The sequence below is a fragment of the Bufo gargarizans genome, chromosome 1 (assembly GCF_014858855.1).
Source record: "Bufo gargarizans isolate SCDJY-AF-19 chromosome 1, ASM1485885v1, whole genome shotgun sequence".
NCBI lineage: Eukaryota > Metazoa > Chordata > Amphibia > Anura > Bufonidae > Bufo > Bufo gargarizans.
In genome coordinates this window covers 138555182-138569344 of record NC_058080.1, presented here as the reverse complement: position 1 = coordinate 138569344, position 14163 = coordinate 138555182, and the positions used below count along the sequence as shown (strand labels likewise).

General features: G+C 50.3%; 1 protein-coding gene across 10 annotated transcripts in view; it reads left to right on the top strand.

Annotated features, from left to right (window-relative positions):
* FRYL (FRY like transcription coactivator) overlaps nt 1-14163 on the top strand; it is a 317468-nt gene that overhangs the window by 263383 nt on the left and 39922 nt on the right. For all 10 annotated transcript variants that reach the window (XM_044298955.1, XM_044298912.1, XM_044298895.1 and 7 more), the window contains 5 exons: nt 570-757; nt 2581-2675; nt 2762-3369; nt 4741-4838; nt 12034-12204. In XM_044298955.1, the coding sequence (XP_044154890.1) occupies nt 570-757; nt 2581-2675; nt 2762-3369; nt 4741-4838; nt 12034-12204 (1160 nt within the window). The remainder of the gene's footprint in view (nt 1-569; nt 758-2580; nt 2676-2761; nt 3370-4740; nt 4839-12033; nt 12205-14163) is intronic.

Sequence of the window (14163 nt, the reverse complement as noted above, 5' to 3'; positions counted from 1 at the left end):
ATTAAAAAAAATATAAAAAACACAGGAGAGAAAATTGTCGAATTTTGAGTTCTGGTGAGATCCTGGACAAGTTTACACGTTTAGATTTTTTTAATACAGTTTTTGAAGCCGAAGGCAGGCCTCTTCAAACAGACTGATCGGTGGGGGTCCCGGCAGTTTCCAAAACCCCCGATCAGATGTTTGAGAAGGTACCGGCACTCACAGTTGCCCCGCGGCCTTCTCACAACTTTTTCTAGGGCAGTGATGACATGTTCATCGGTCACGTGGCTTAGGCGGAGCGCAGGTCCTTTAAAGTGAATAGGGGTGAGCTGCGATACCAAGCACAGCTGGTATACAATGTATGACGCTGTGCTTGGTAAGCAGAGAGAAGTCCGAGCGCCAGTGCCTTCTCAAACACCCGAGGATAGGTCATCACTGGTAAAATCTCAGAAAACCCTATGCTAAGTAATTAAGTTATAAGTAATTTTAGACCTTTGTCAATGATGAGACAGGTATATAGATGAGATGTAATACTAACTGCAGATATTATATAGATGGGGTGTAATATTACCTGTACTGTTCCCTTCCAGGGTTCCAACTGGAGCAGCATCTGAGTGAGGTAGCACTGCAGACGGCGCTGTCTTGCTCCTCTCGCCATTATGCTGGACGGTCATTCCAGATTTTCCGTGCCCTCAAGCAGCCTCTTTCTGCACAAACACTTTCAGATGTCCTTTCAAGATTAGTAGAGACTGTGGGAGATGCAGGGGAGGAGGCTCAGGTAACTTTTTTTTTTTTTCCTTTTTGTGACAGACATGGTTTTCTGTATACTATGGTTTTCTGTTTAGAGGGTTTTCATTTCTTAAGTATATTACAGTATACTGGGCTCCATAGGAACTTTCGCTGTGGTAGCCTTGGAGTCGTTAGAAGGCTCAAGGCTACTACAACAAACAAACGGCTCTCCCAATCTTAGCCCAGGAAAAAGCCTCTCAGATGCTGTGGTCACAATTGACCATGGCGTCTGAGGAGTTAAATGTCTGCGATTGGTATTGCCGATCACAGTCCTTAGCTCCAGGTGTTTAAAACACAGAAACCTGGCAGCTGTGGTACCCATTTTCCATTGCACGTGTACATATAGACACTTTAATATGTTATGCTTAAATGATCATTATCTTTTGGAATACTCCATTGGACAGTTACTAAAGTTTATGTCCACCATTGTACAATTTACATAAAGAATACATCTAAGCAACATGCTTTGTAACTTTGTAAATTACTTAACTTGAACTGATCATGAGTTACAGCCTATATTATACCCTAGAGCTGAACTAACAATCCTGTTGGTTGCCACTGGAAACAGACAACAAACTTGTTGTCAGACACAGGCCTAGCAGCTCACTTGACTGGGGAAAAGATAGCACTTAGCAGAATGTAAGTCACCAGCATAAACTTTGTGCAGACGCTTAGGCTACATGCACACGACCGTATGTGTTTTGCGGTCCGCAAAAAAACTACGGATGACATCCATATGCCATCCGTGGTTTTTTTTGTTTTGTTTTTTCAGAAAGGATCCGTCTGCATTATATTGTATAAAATTTTCTAAGTGTGAAAGTAGCCTGAGCGGATCCGTCCAGACTTTTACATTGAAAGTCAATGGTGGACGGATCCGTTTGAAGATTGAGCCATAGTGTGTCATATTCAAACGGATCCGTCCCCATTGACTTACATTGTAAGTCTGGACGGATCCGCACTCCTCCGCACGGCCAGGCGGACACCCGAACGCTGCAAGCAGCGTTCAGGTGTCCGCCTGCTGAGCGGAGCGGAGGCTGAACGCCGCCAGACTGATGCATTCTGAGCGGATCCGCATCCACTCAGAATGCATTAGGGCTGGACGGAAGCGTTCGGGTCCGCTTGTGAGCCCCTTCAAACGGAGCTCACAAGCGGACAGCCGAACGCTAGTGTGAAAGTAGCCTTAACGAGCAATCAGCAAACTTCAGCAACTACAACTCCCAGCATGCACACTTACCGTAATAGGCTGTTCTTGTAACTCGCATTGAAGTGTAAGGAGGATTCTGGGAGTTGTAGTTTCAGCACAGCTGGAGTACCAGTGATTGCTGATCCCTTTACTAAACTGTTTCATGTCACATTATCCTTAAAGTACAGTGTAAGCAGAATGGTGTATGAAGGTTGGACATACCTTTTAGGGGTGAATCCATACACATTGGATTTGCTGAGGATTTTACCTGTGGATTTGCACAGGTGTGATCTGCAGCGCAATACAGCACAAGGCAAGTGAATGGGATTTTGCAAAACTCATCCACATGCTTATCCGTACAGATAATAACTGGAGATTTTCAAATCCACAGCAAGCTCGTTCTTGTGCAGAAATGCTGTGGACATAATGGATTTCACCACTTTCACTGTAGCGAGTGTGAAAAATGCTGTGAATCCCCAGCAGAATACCCATGTATCATATGCAGATTTTCAGCAAGTTCCACAGAAAAAAAAATTCCCTCCCTTCTATACTTACACAAAAAAGTGAATTATAGCAGCTGAAGAAATCGAGATCAGATATAACCTTGTTTAATTATATTTTTTCCCCAGGGTTTTGTCATCGAGCTTCTCCTTACACTGGAGTCGGCCATAGACACGCTGTCCGAAACCATGAAGCATTATGACCTCCTGTCAGCCCTCGCTCAGTAAGTGATCACTTTATGGGGATTTATTTGAAATCCTATTTGGTCACTTTGATTCACTCATATATCATTTCTTTATTGTGTTTTAGAACGTCTCACCATGAACCCATGATGGGAAACAAGAATGCTTTGAACCGGAAGAGCACTGGTCAGCTGAATCTAAGCACAAGTCCTCTGAGCAGCGGGAACTTTATGGGTTATTGCAACAATGCTAGAAGCAACTCTTTGCGGCTAAGCTTAATGGCTGACCGTAGAGGAGACAGGCGTCGAAGCAACACACTGGATATAATGGATGGCAGGATAAATCATGGAGGCAGCTTAGCAAGAACTAGAAGCCTTTCCTCTCTTAGAGAGGGCGGAATGCATGATCTGCAGCCCACTACTGACCCAACCAATCTAATGGCCACCATTTTCTGGATAGCAGCGTCCTTGCTGGAATCAGACTATGAGTATGAGTACTTACTTGCTTTGAAGCTACTCAACAAGCTGCTTACTCAGATGCCTCTGGATAAATCAGAGAGTCGAGAGAAGATTGAAAAGGTGCAGGAGAAACTTAAATGGAATAACTTTCCTGGTCTTCAGCAGCTCTTCTTGAAGGGTTTTACCTCTGTGTCCACCCAGGAAATGACTGTTCACCTTCTCAGCAAACTCATCACTGTCTCCAAACATACACTGGTGGACCCTGCCCTGCTAGCCGGTAAGGGACTCTGTGATAGACTTCTTAGGATATTACAAGTATGGAGAGATAAGTGAATAGAAATAATAAATTGTGTTTCTTGTCTGTCCTATGTGGACATTTATGGCATATTGATAGGATATGCCATAAATGTGTTATAGATGCAAGTCCTATCTCTGAGACCTGGTCCTATCTCAAGAAAGGGGTCCTGCCGTGAATGGAGAGGACGACTTGTGTGGTCTCCTCTCCATTCACTGCTGTGGGACTTCTGTTTTATCACTGCTATGGGCTTGGCTAGCAGAGAAAGAAGATAGCTGCCATTCACGGCAGTACCCTGTTCGTGAGATAGATGTGGGTCCCAGAGGTGGGACCCACACCTATCAGACGTTTATGGCATAGCCTATTGATATGCTTTAATGGAGTTGTCCCATCTTGCTGACCTCAAGTGGCCAGGCCTGCAGAAACTGTTGAGCAGGCCAGGACTCCACTGTTTCTGTAGCTCCTATTTCAGTGAATGGGAGGTACGCAAATAGCAGAGCACAGCAAGCTAGGCTGTTTCTGTACCTTGGGAGCTTGTTCTGCTATGCTGTTTCACTGCAATCGGCGTTACGGAAACTGCCGAGCGGGCCAGTGCCCTGCTATTTCCTTAAGTCTACCCACCTAAGGCCCGTGCTTGGTCCCATCTTGTGAAAACGGCCATATGGGACAGTCCCTTTGAATGTCCAGTTGAGACATCCCCTTTCATGTTGTGCAGTGCTCTCATGCAGTTTTAAAGCAAAAGGTATCTGTAAGGGTTTCGGTATTTTTAAGGCCAGGAACAGCAATATTTAAAGGGGTTGTCCGGGTTCAGAGCTGAACCCGGACATACCCTTATTTTCACCCAGGCAGTCCCCCTGAGGCTAGCATCTCATGCTCCGATGCACTCCCTTGCCCTGTGCTAAATCACGCAGGGCAAGGGCTCTTTTGTTTATCATAACACACTGTCGGGCGGAAACCTCCGCTCGACAGTGTGTTCGGTGACTTCACCGGCTCTGATGGGCGGGCATTAGCGCTGCCCTAACCGTTTTACTGGCTAGGGCAGCTTTAAATCCCGCCCATCAGTGCCGGTGACGTCACCGGGGTTCCTGGCAGCCCCATGGAGAGCCTGGTACGTCACTGGATCTCCAAAAAATGCCTTTGAACTGCTCTGCTGCTCAAGTCAGGGGCGCTGCCGGGGTAAAAATTGAGGTATGTCCGGGTTCAGCTCTGAACCTGGACAACCCCTTGAATGAAAAAATAAAATAAAATTCCAATATTAATCAGCTGAAAAAGTAAATACATATGCAAACACAAGACAAAATGTAATTCTGGAAGCTTTCAGTGGTGTCTGATGAAAATGTCTTTTACTTACAGGGTTTCCTCTAAATATCTTGTGCTTATTGCCTCATTTAATTCAACACTTTGACAACCCCACACCGTTCTGTAAAGAAACTGCAGACCGGATAGCCAAGGTATGTGTTTTATTTAGAAGGAAAAAATGATCAGTAGAGCCATTTTAAAGAATAGATGTGACGTGTCAAAAAATATGATCAGTGGGTGTCCTAGTGCTGAGCCCCCATCACTAAAAACATGGAGGCAGAAGCGGAAGGCTGTCTCCCCTAGCTAGCTGCTCACTTATAGACTTTATGTTTAGCCCATCTTCAGCTAGCAGGAGAGATAGCATCCAGATGAGAACTTCTGCCTCCTGCTTTTCTCGCCCAGTTTCCTTGGGGGACACAGAAGACCTTGGGTATAGCTCATCTCCATAGGAGGCGTGACACTAAGTGAAAACTGTTAAGCCCCTCCTCCACAGCTATACCCTCAGCCTGGAGAGAGAGGCTGCCAGTTTTTGCTTAGTGTCCAAGGAGGCAAGACACTCCCTGCTACTGCAGGGCTGTTTTCTCCTTTGTTGTTTTTAAAATTTTTTGATTTTTACTTTTTTCTTTTCTTTTGTTCCAGAATACGGGACAACAGAGACGCACTAGACCTCTCTGTTTCTCCCGGGGTTGAGCTGCGCCAGTGCCGGCATCCGCACTGCTGCCTCCCCCACAGAAGGCAAGGTGGACCAGGGCAGCCCAGCTCCCCTGCATCCCGCCAGCGTAAGGGTCGCCCGCACGCCAAGTCCCTCTTCCAGCGTCCTGCCACTATGGTGCCAGTAGCTGAAGGGGCGACCCTGCTGGAACGGACCGAGGGTGAAGACGGCTGTGGTGAGAGAGTGGCTTCTCCAGCCCTACGACCCCCTCCCTCCCCCCCCCGGTCTCCTGCTTGACTGACCCCCATACTGGTCTGGCCATCCTAGTTTGTTTTATTAGTTCCCTCTCCTCCCCTCCACTATTGGTGCATCCACTGAGGGGTTATGCTGGCGTCCCTATCATGCCGCCCAGGGAGCTGCCTCTCTCCTTGCAGGGTCCCCCATCCCCCCCTATCGCCTTACCGGTGCGCAGGCATCCCTCCTTGAGACGGCTCAGGGCCTGGGCCCTCTCCTGACTGCTGCGGCGTAGGGCCCTTGTTTCCGGTCCGCGGGGTGGGCTCCCGCGGCCGGCATGACTGCGGTGTTCAGCGGACCCCGGCCGACCGCAGGTGCTCTGAGAGGCTGTCTTCCGGTCGGTCGGGCGCCGCAGAAAGGTTCTATCCCGGGCTCCTTCTTCCGGGCCCCCTGATTCTCCGGCCCGCGGGGTGGGCTCCCGCGGCCGGTATTGTGCATGCGCCGCTATGCTCCCTCCAGATCCCGGCCGGTACCTCCGGGCACCGCAAACTTTAGGCCCCGGCTTCGCGGCCTACTAGGCCGCAATATTCCGGCCTCGATTGGAGGGGGCGGGCATTCGCAGGCGCGAATTCTTCCCGCCGGAGGTCCCCCCGCCCCCAGGGGATCGCTGCACCGCCCTCAGGTCCGATCTGTATTAACCTCTTGGACGCTGACGGCTGCCATCTGGAGGAGACCCTGGGATGGCTAGCCTCTCAGTGAGGCTGTGCTCTTATATGGTGGCCCCTTCCTGCCTAAAAGAGGCTGTGTTTTACAATAATAAATAGAAAAAATAAATAAATAAAATAAAATAAAAAATATAATAATATTAATAATGAAGTGTGAATATATATCATATATATGAAATATCTGTATTTTATGTTGGCTGCGCAGGATACTGCAGCCTGACCTTAGAGCGCTGGCCGTATGCCTGCCCCTATTCTATAGGTGGCATGTTGCGCTCCGTGGCACTGGCCAGGTATACATGTTTCCCTTTCTAGGCGGACCCTTGCCCTCTCCTGGGGTACGGCGCTGGCCAGGTGCAGGCCGCCTTTTTCTATAGGCAGAATTAGTCGCCCTCTCCAGTCGCGGTGCTGGCCATGTGCATGACCCCCCATTATAGGCGGCATACTGCACTCTCTCTGGCTGCGGGCTGGCCTTGTGCATGACCCCCTTTCTGTAGGCGGAATACTGCCCTTTTACCGCATACGATGCTGACCATGTGCACGACCCCCTTCCATAGGCGGAACGCTGCACTCTCGCTGGATTTGCTACGGCCATATGCGTGACCCCCTTCCATAGGCGGAACGCTGCACTCTCGCTGGATTCGCTACGGCCATATGCATGACCTCCTCCTTCCATAGGCGGAACGCTGCACTCTCGCTGGGTTCGCTACGGCCTTATGCATGACCTCCTTCCATAGGTGGAATGTTGCACTCTCTCTGGCTTCGCTGCTGGTCATACGCATGACCTCCGTCCAAAGGAGGACTGCTGCGCTCTCTCTCTCTGGATTCGCTGCCGGCCATATGCATGACCTCCGTCCATAGGCAGAACGCTGCACTCTCGCTGGATTCGCTGCCGGCCATATGCATGAACCGGCCATGTGCATGACCTCCTTCCATAGGCGGAATGCTGCACTTTCTGGATTCGTTGCCGGCCATACGCATGACCTCCGTCCATTGGCGGAATGCTGCACTCTCTCTGGATTTGCTGCCGGCCATGTGCATGAACTCCTTCCATAGGTGGATTGCTGCACTGTCATTGGATTCGCTGCCGGCCATGTGCACGACCCCTTCCTTGGGTGGTGTGCTGCACTCACTGGAATCGCTGCCAGCAATGAGCATGTATCCTTTCCTCAGGCGGCATACGCACAACACCGCTGACTGTGGTTGTTTTCTCGCCAGTGCGTTGCTGGCCATGTGCATGTCCCGCATCCTTGGCGGGGTGCTTGCATTTTTGCTGGATGCGGTGACGGCCGTGTGCATTACCCCGCCCCTTTCTGGGTGGAATACTGCTCTTTCGCCGGATGTGTTGCGGGCCATACACGGCTCTCCTCATCCATGGGCGAAAAAATTTGCACCCTCACGTGACCCATGGCTGTCCGTGATATGCTGTGCGGGATTCTTGCATGTTCTCCTTCATTGTGGAGTAGTTGCACTCTCACAGTATTCGGTGTTAGGTGGGTTATTGCGCACTCGCTTAATGGTTGGATAACCCCGTGCATGTCCCCCTTTCACTGGGCGGACCTCCCTCCTGCGTTCCCGCTGGGTACTGTGCGGCCATGTGATTGGTCACCTTCTGGGCAGACTATGGTATGTTCTACTTCTCTGAAGTTGTTACTGGCCTTGGGCATCCCCCCTTTGGGACGGGCCTTTGCATTCTTACCAGCTGCAGTGTTGCCAGATACGTTTCCCCCTTTTCTGGGGGGCCTGCCTGCATTTCCATCGCATGCCATACTGATGTCTTGTGCATAACTCCCTTTCAGGTTGCACTTTGCACTTCCGTTGATACTGTTGGACTCTGTGGCTGATCCCCTTCACTGGGTGTCTATTTTTTTGCAGTGAGCGGTATTTCTGGTGCACTCTGTCCGTTGTTTGGGCCGTGTATGCCTTCTCCTCCCATAGGTGGGTTGGCCTTCTCACTGCTTGCGGGGCTGCTCGTACGTATGCCTCACTTCCTCCTGCGACATTCCCTTTTTTTCTCTTGGGATGTGGTGCTTGTCACGGGCCTTGCGCTCTTCTCTAAAGAGATCATTCTGTCCACCTGTGTAACCCTTGGGTGCTGTCATACAAGCATTAAAAGAATGCCATTGTATTCAAAGGTGTATTCTTTAGATATGAGTAGATGGGCTCTACTGCTCTCTACTTCGCCGAGCTGGGTGGTGCTCGTTTCTCTGGTTTGGCCTGTATATTGTGGTCCCGTTGGTCGGCATCCACCATGTCCGTTGGCCTTTCCACCTGGGGAGTGTTCGTGGTTCTTTGATAGGTGCCCTTTCGTTCTCCCGTGCACTCGCTTCCCGGCGCAAGTGGTCACTGGGTCGAGAGTGCCGTTTGCAGTGCCACTCGTTTTCGGCGTTGGCTCTGGCGGGGCTGCTGTTCCCTCGCCTGCTACTGTTTCCTCCTCTTCGGGTGTCGTGCAGTATGAGTCTTTTCTTTTGGCGCCCCCTCTGCGCTTCAGGCTGGTCCGCTACCGGGTTCGGGCCGCTTTTCTCGGGATGGTCACCCAGCTTCTCTTGGGTGCTCGCTTACCCAGGTCCGTAGGACCTCCACCTTGGGTTCTTCAGGGTACTCTCCTTCTGCGTGGCAGTGAACCGGGCGTCTCAGTGAGCGGGGTTCTGCCTTTGAGCTGTCCTATGGCTTCCCTGTTGCCCACTCCTCCTTTCGGTTGGAGGGTGTTATGCCGGCCTCTGTCTTGACTGCCTTTTCTCGCCGGCTCTGCTTGGCTCCCGCTCGGTTCGGCTCGGCTCCCTCCGGTGTGGCTTTTGCCCCGGCCGCGCTTCAGTGGCGGTTCCTTCACTGCCCTCCCCTCTGGGGAGAGCTTGGTTGTTCATGTGGATGGTTCTGATGTTCCTCTTGGCCTCGTACTGTCTCCCTTGTTCACTCTGGCTGTAACTTGGGAGGAACCCCCATTTGGTCGAGATTGTCATTAGATCTCCCACACCGGGACTGTAGGACGTCTTCCTGTGGTGGCTACATCGACATGGACTTTAGCCTGTCTTGTCCTGGCGGTTGCTGGGCGGACCCTTCGGTTCCTTTCCGTCTGTCCTTCTGCTCCCCCACTCCGGGTGGTTACAGGACAACGTTGCTCGGGGGCCGACGGGACCAGTTTTTGCCGACCGTACTGCCCGTGTTTCGGGTCTGCGCCTGTTCGCATTGGGTTTTCACCCGCTTGCCCAGGCGACTCTTGCGTGCTCGCTAGTGTTCGCTCCTAATGGTTCTGTCTTTCTCCAGTCCGACCTAGATCTGGGACTGGGACTCTGTTGCTTGAAGTGTCAAGTGTCGGCGCTGTCCTTCCCCTTTCAGCGTTCCCCGGCCCTCTGGGCCTGTCAGGACCCTCTTCCATGGAGCGGCTTTGGGGTTCCCTTGTACTGCCCCTGGGTACCGCCCTGGGCATTGCATACTGGGCTCTTGGCACTCCAGTCTTTCCCTTGGAGCCGTTACAGAAGCTCTCTCTACTCCTTCTGTCCTGTACGGTTATGTTTCCGTAGCCGTCGTGTCTCTGGCGGGTGCCTGGGTGGCGGCCCTTCTTGTTCCGGGCCTTCTCGTTCCGGGCCTTCTCTTTCCTCAGGACAGGGCTGTTCTCCATCCCGTCTCTTCCTTCCTTCTGAAGGTGGTGTTTGTCTTTCATTTTGACGAGGCTTTCGTCCTCCCCTTTCCACCCCCGGGAACGGACTCTTCTTCAGATTTGGGAGTTGTTTGGGCCTTGCGGTTTTTACTTGGAGATCTCCGGCTCTTGTCGACGTTGGGTCACTTGGTTTTCTAGGAGGTCCGCGCAACGGGTTGGTGGCCTCCGGGGTGGCTTTCCTCCGCTTTCTCACTGTGGTTATTGCTGTGGTTACCGCACCAAGGGCAGGGTTCTGCTTTTGGTGTCTCCGTTCATTTCACCAGAGTTGTCGGTGCCTCCTGGGCCGGAGGCATTTGGCTTCGGCCATGCGTCTGTGCGAGGCGGTCACTGGTCTGCCTTACAGCGTTCTACAGGGTGCCTACTCTGGCTTCGGCAGGTGCTGCCTTGGGCCGCCTGGTCTGCGGGCGGCGGTTTCTTGATGCCTTCGGGTGCTTCGCCTTGGTGCTGTGGTCCCTCCCCCTTTTGGACTGCTTTTGAACGTCCCAAGGTCTTCTGTGTCCCCCAAGGAAACTGGGCGAGAAAACAAGATTTTTGTATAACTTACCAGTAAAATCTCTTTCTCGCTCTTTCCTTGGGGGACACAGCACCCACCCATTCTTTGTTTTTCTCTACACGGTTTCCGAGTTGTTTTACCCGTTGGGTAGTTGGCTTGTTGGTTCCACTTTTGGACTTTGCCTTTTTTCACTACTTGGACACGCAACTGGCAGCCTCTCTCTCCAGGCTGAGGGTATAGCTGTGGAGGAGGGGCTTAACAGTTTTCACTTAGTGTCACGCCTCCTATGGAGATGAGCTATACCCAAGGTCTTCTGTGTCCCCCAAGGAAAGAGCGAGAAAGAGATTTTACTGGTAAGTTATACAAAAATCTCGTTTTTTGGCAGTTGGTGAGAGTCTCAGGACCCAGACCCAAAACCATCAAAAATATTATTATTTCAACTGTGGCCTATCACAAGTTTTAGGCCCTTTCACATGAGCGAGTCCCATGTATCAGGCTCACAGCGTGTGTCAGGGAGAGCATCCGTCCTGAACTTCCAGCACGGCCGGGGTCGCATAGCATTAGATTGATTTATGATTCTATGTAACCCTTATAGTTCTGGAATGTGTTGAATAACACTGACGTCATGCTGTCAGTGTTATCCAGTACATTACAGACCTCTAAGGGTTACATAGCATCATAAATCAATATAATGCGGTTCGAGTCCGGAGCGTGACACTCACTCTTCTGAAAGGGGCCTTAGGTGGTAATTTATTATACTGAAATACGCCTATATTAGGCATATTTCATGCTCGGATGGTGCTCACGCCAAGTCTAAAATTGGGGGTGGGCCGGCAGGTCTGTGCCATTAATCATTTTCTATGCCTGGTTTAGGCGTACAAAATGGTCTATGAAGCTGGTTTACATTTAGACTGGCGCTAGATGCACAAAAGTTATGGAAAGGCCGGCACCTCTTAACTTCGGTGGATCCACTGCCAGCGATGGGGCTTTATTAATAATAAATGACCCCCTTACTTTCTAAGGCCTCATACACACATCTGTGTGCTTTCCACATTTTTTGCAAATAGCACACTGCCTCATTCATTTTCGTATAGCCAAGCACATACCCAAATTTTTTGCAGATCTGTGTGACCATTCTGCAAGTTATAGAGCAGGTGCTATTCTTCTCTCTATTGATAGGAGTTAGAAAAATGTGGAATGCACATGGAAGGTGTCCACATATTGCAGATCTCAATTTTTTGTGGATGGAAACACAGACACGGCTGTGTGTATGAGACCTTAGGCTAGGGTGACCGGGCGACATGTTGGGTAAAAGGTTGCAGGTGATGATTGTGCTCTGCCAAAATAATAGCTCAGCCTTGAAGTTGAGCTTGTCCTCTATAGGGAAGCATTGAAGTTGCATGACTTTGTAGAAGTTTAATGAATGAAGCGAAGCGTGTTCATCCAACATGTCTTGTGGGTGCCAACACATCAGTATGGGTATTAGGATTTAGGATTGGAGACGCCATTCCTTCTGGAACAGTTTTTATATGTTTCTCCTAACATCTCTCAATGTACTGTAAATTAATGCTTGATTATTGTGTTTTAGGTTTGTGCAGAGGAGAAGACTGCCACACTGACAAACCTGGCCCATATGATGAGTCTGTACAGCACACACAGCTACTCTAGAGACTGCTCCAATTGGATCAATGTTGTGTGCCGCTACCTACATGACTCCTTTTCAGATACCACCTTCAGTCTTGTCACCTATCTTGCTGAGGTGAGTGAGACCCATGTATTATGATCAGGAACCTGGGTAGGGCAGATTAAGGCCGAGAAACCAGCTCTGTGTGCGGGCGGTATTTCCAGACCTTAACATTGCTTATGTGACAGGAACTCATGGCTCTATAATGATTTGGATTTAATGCTGTGGATTCCTGCAGTACCTTCACTGTATAGAACCGTACTGGCTGCTTTATGTGAGTATGATTTATTACAGCGGAGGTTGGGCAGGAACCCACGGCATAAAAAATTATTATAGTGCTGTGAGTTCCTGTTACATAAGCAGTGTTCAGGCTGGGAAATAATGCTAACACACTCAGTGGGGGACAATTGTGGCGTAAAAAAGTCGCGAATTAAGGCGCACGGCAGCTGTGCATCATAATTTGCGACTTTCTGTTGTTCTCTGCACTTTTCCGAGGTGCCAAGAAAAGGGGCATCTACTTTTCCGAGGTGCCCCCCGCGGCATTTACTATAACTTTCGCCAGAAAGTGACGCAAGCTGTAGCTGAAGTCTACGCCAGCCTGTAGTTAGCGTAGACATCACTTTCTGGCGCACAGCGGGGAAGAGATGCGCCTGATTTGCTAAGAGGCTTCTGCACGCCAGTGTTGGGAGATCAAGACTAGGGGATGGATCTGCCAGCCTTGATATATCTCCCCCAGTTTGTTTCCCGGTATGAACACGGTCATCTGAAACTAGCTTTAAGGCCCCATTGACACTACCGTATTTTTGGTCTGCATCCGGTCCGCATTTTTTGCCAGTCCTGATCCCCTGTGCGATGGAGTGAGATGCCCCTAATTTATTAAGAGGCAAATGTCTCTTAATAAATTAGGGCTCTTTCACACTTGCGTTCTTTTCTTCCGGCATAGAGTTCCGTCATCGGGGCTCTATGCCGGAAGAATCCTGATCAGTTTTATCCTAATGCATTCTGAATGTAGAGAAATCCATTCAGGATGCATCAGGATGTCTTCAGTTCCGGACCGGAACGTTTTTTGTCCGGAGAAAATACTGCAGCATGCTGCCCATTGAAAGGCATTAATCCGGATCCGGCCTTAAGCTAAACGTCGTTTCGGCGCATTGCCGGATCCGACGTTTAGCTTTTTCTGAATGGTTACCATGGCTGCCAAGACGCTAAGGTCCTGGCAGCCATGGTAAAGTGTAGTGGGGAGCAGCATACTTACCGTCCGTGCGGCTCCCGGGGCGCTCCAGAGTGACGTCAGGGCGCCCCACGCGCATGGATGACGTGATCGCATGGCACATCATCCATGCGCATGGGGCGCTCTGACGTCATTCTGGAGCGCCCCGGGAGCCGCACGGACTGTAAGTATACTGCTCCCCCGCTCCCCACTACTACTATGGCAACCAGGACTTTAATAGCGTCCTGGCTGCCATAGTAACACTGAACGCATTTTGAAGACGGATCTGTCTTCAAATGCTTTCAGTACACTTGCGTTTTTCCAGATCCGGCGTGTAATTCCAGCAAATGGAGTACACGCCGGATCCGGACAACGCAAGTGTGAAAGAGCCCTTAGGTGCATCCTTGGCAATCTGTGCGCCAGAAACTCAAATCTGGCAATGAACTAGGAGCTGACGATGAACATTGCCACCGACTTGGACAATGCGACTGTGACATGCACAAGTTCATGCCCAGACATTTGTACATTGTTGCTGATGTTTGCTCTCCTTGAGGCTGCCAGGGTCCAGCTATCACCATGCCGTGATGGTAATAGGGTCAGTATAAATGTACATCTATGTGTGTCTACACTTTTGTTGCCGTAGAAGTATGTTCCAATTTAAAGGGGTCGTCTGGGCTTTTAATATTGATGACCTATGCTCAGGATAGGTCATCAATATTAGATCAGCGGGGACCCGGCACCCCCGCCGATCAGCTGTATGAGGAGACTGGACACGCAGTGCTCACTTGCCGTCTCCCTTCTCTCTTCCTGCTTGCTGCTGTATG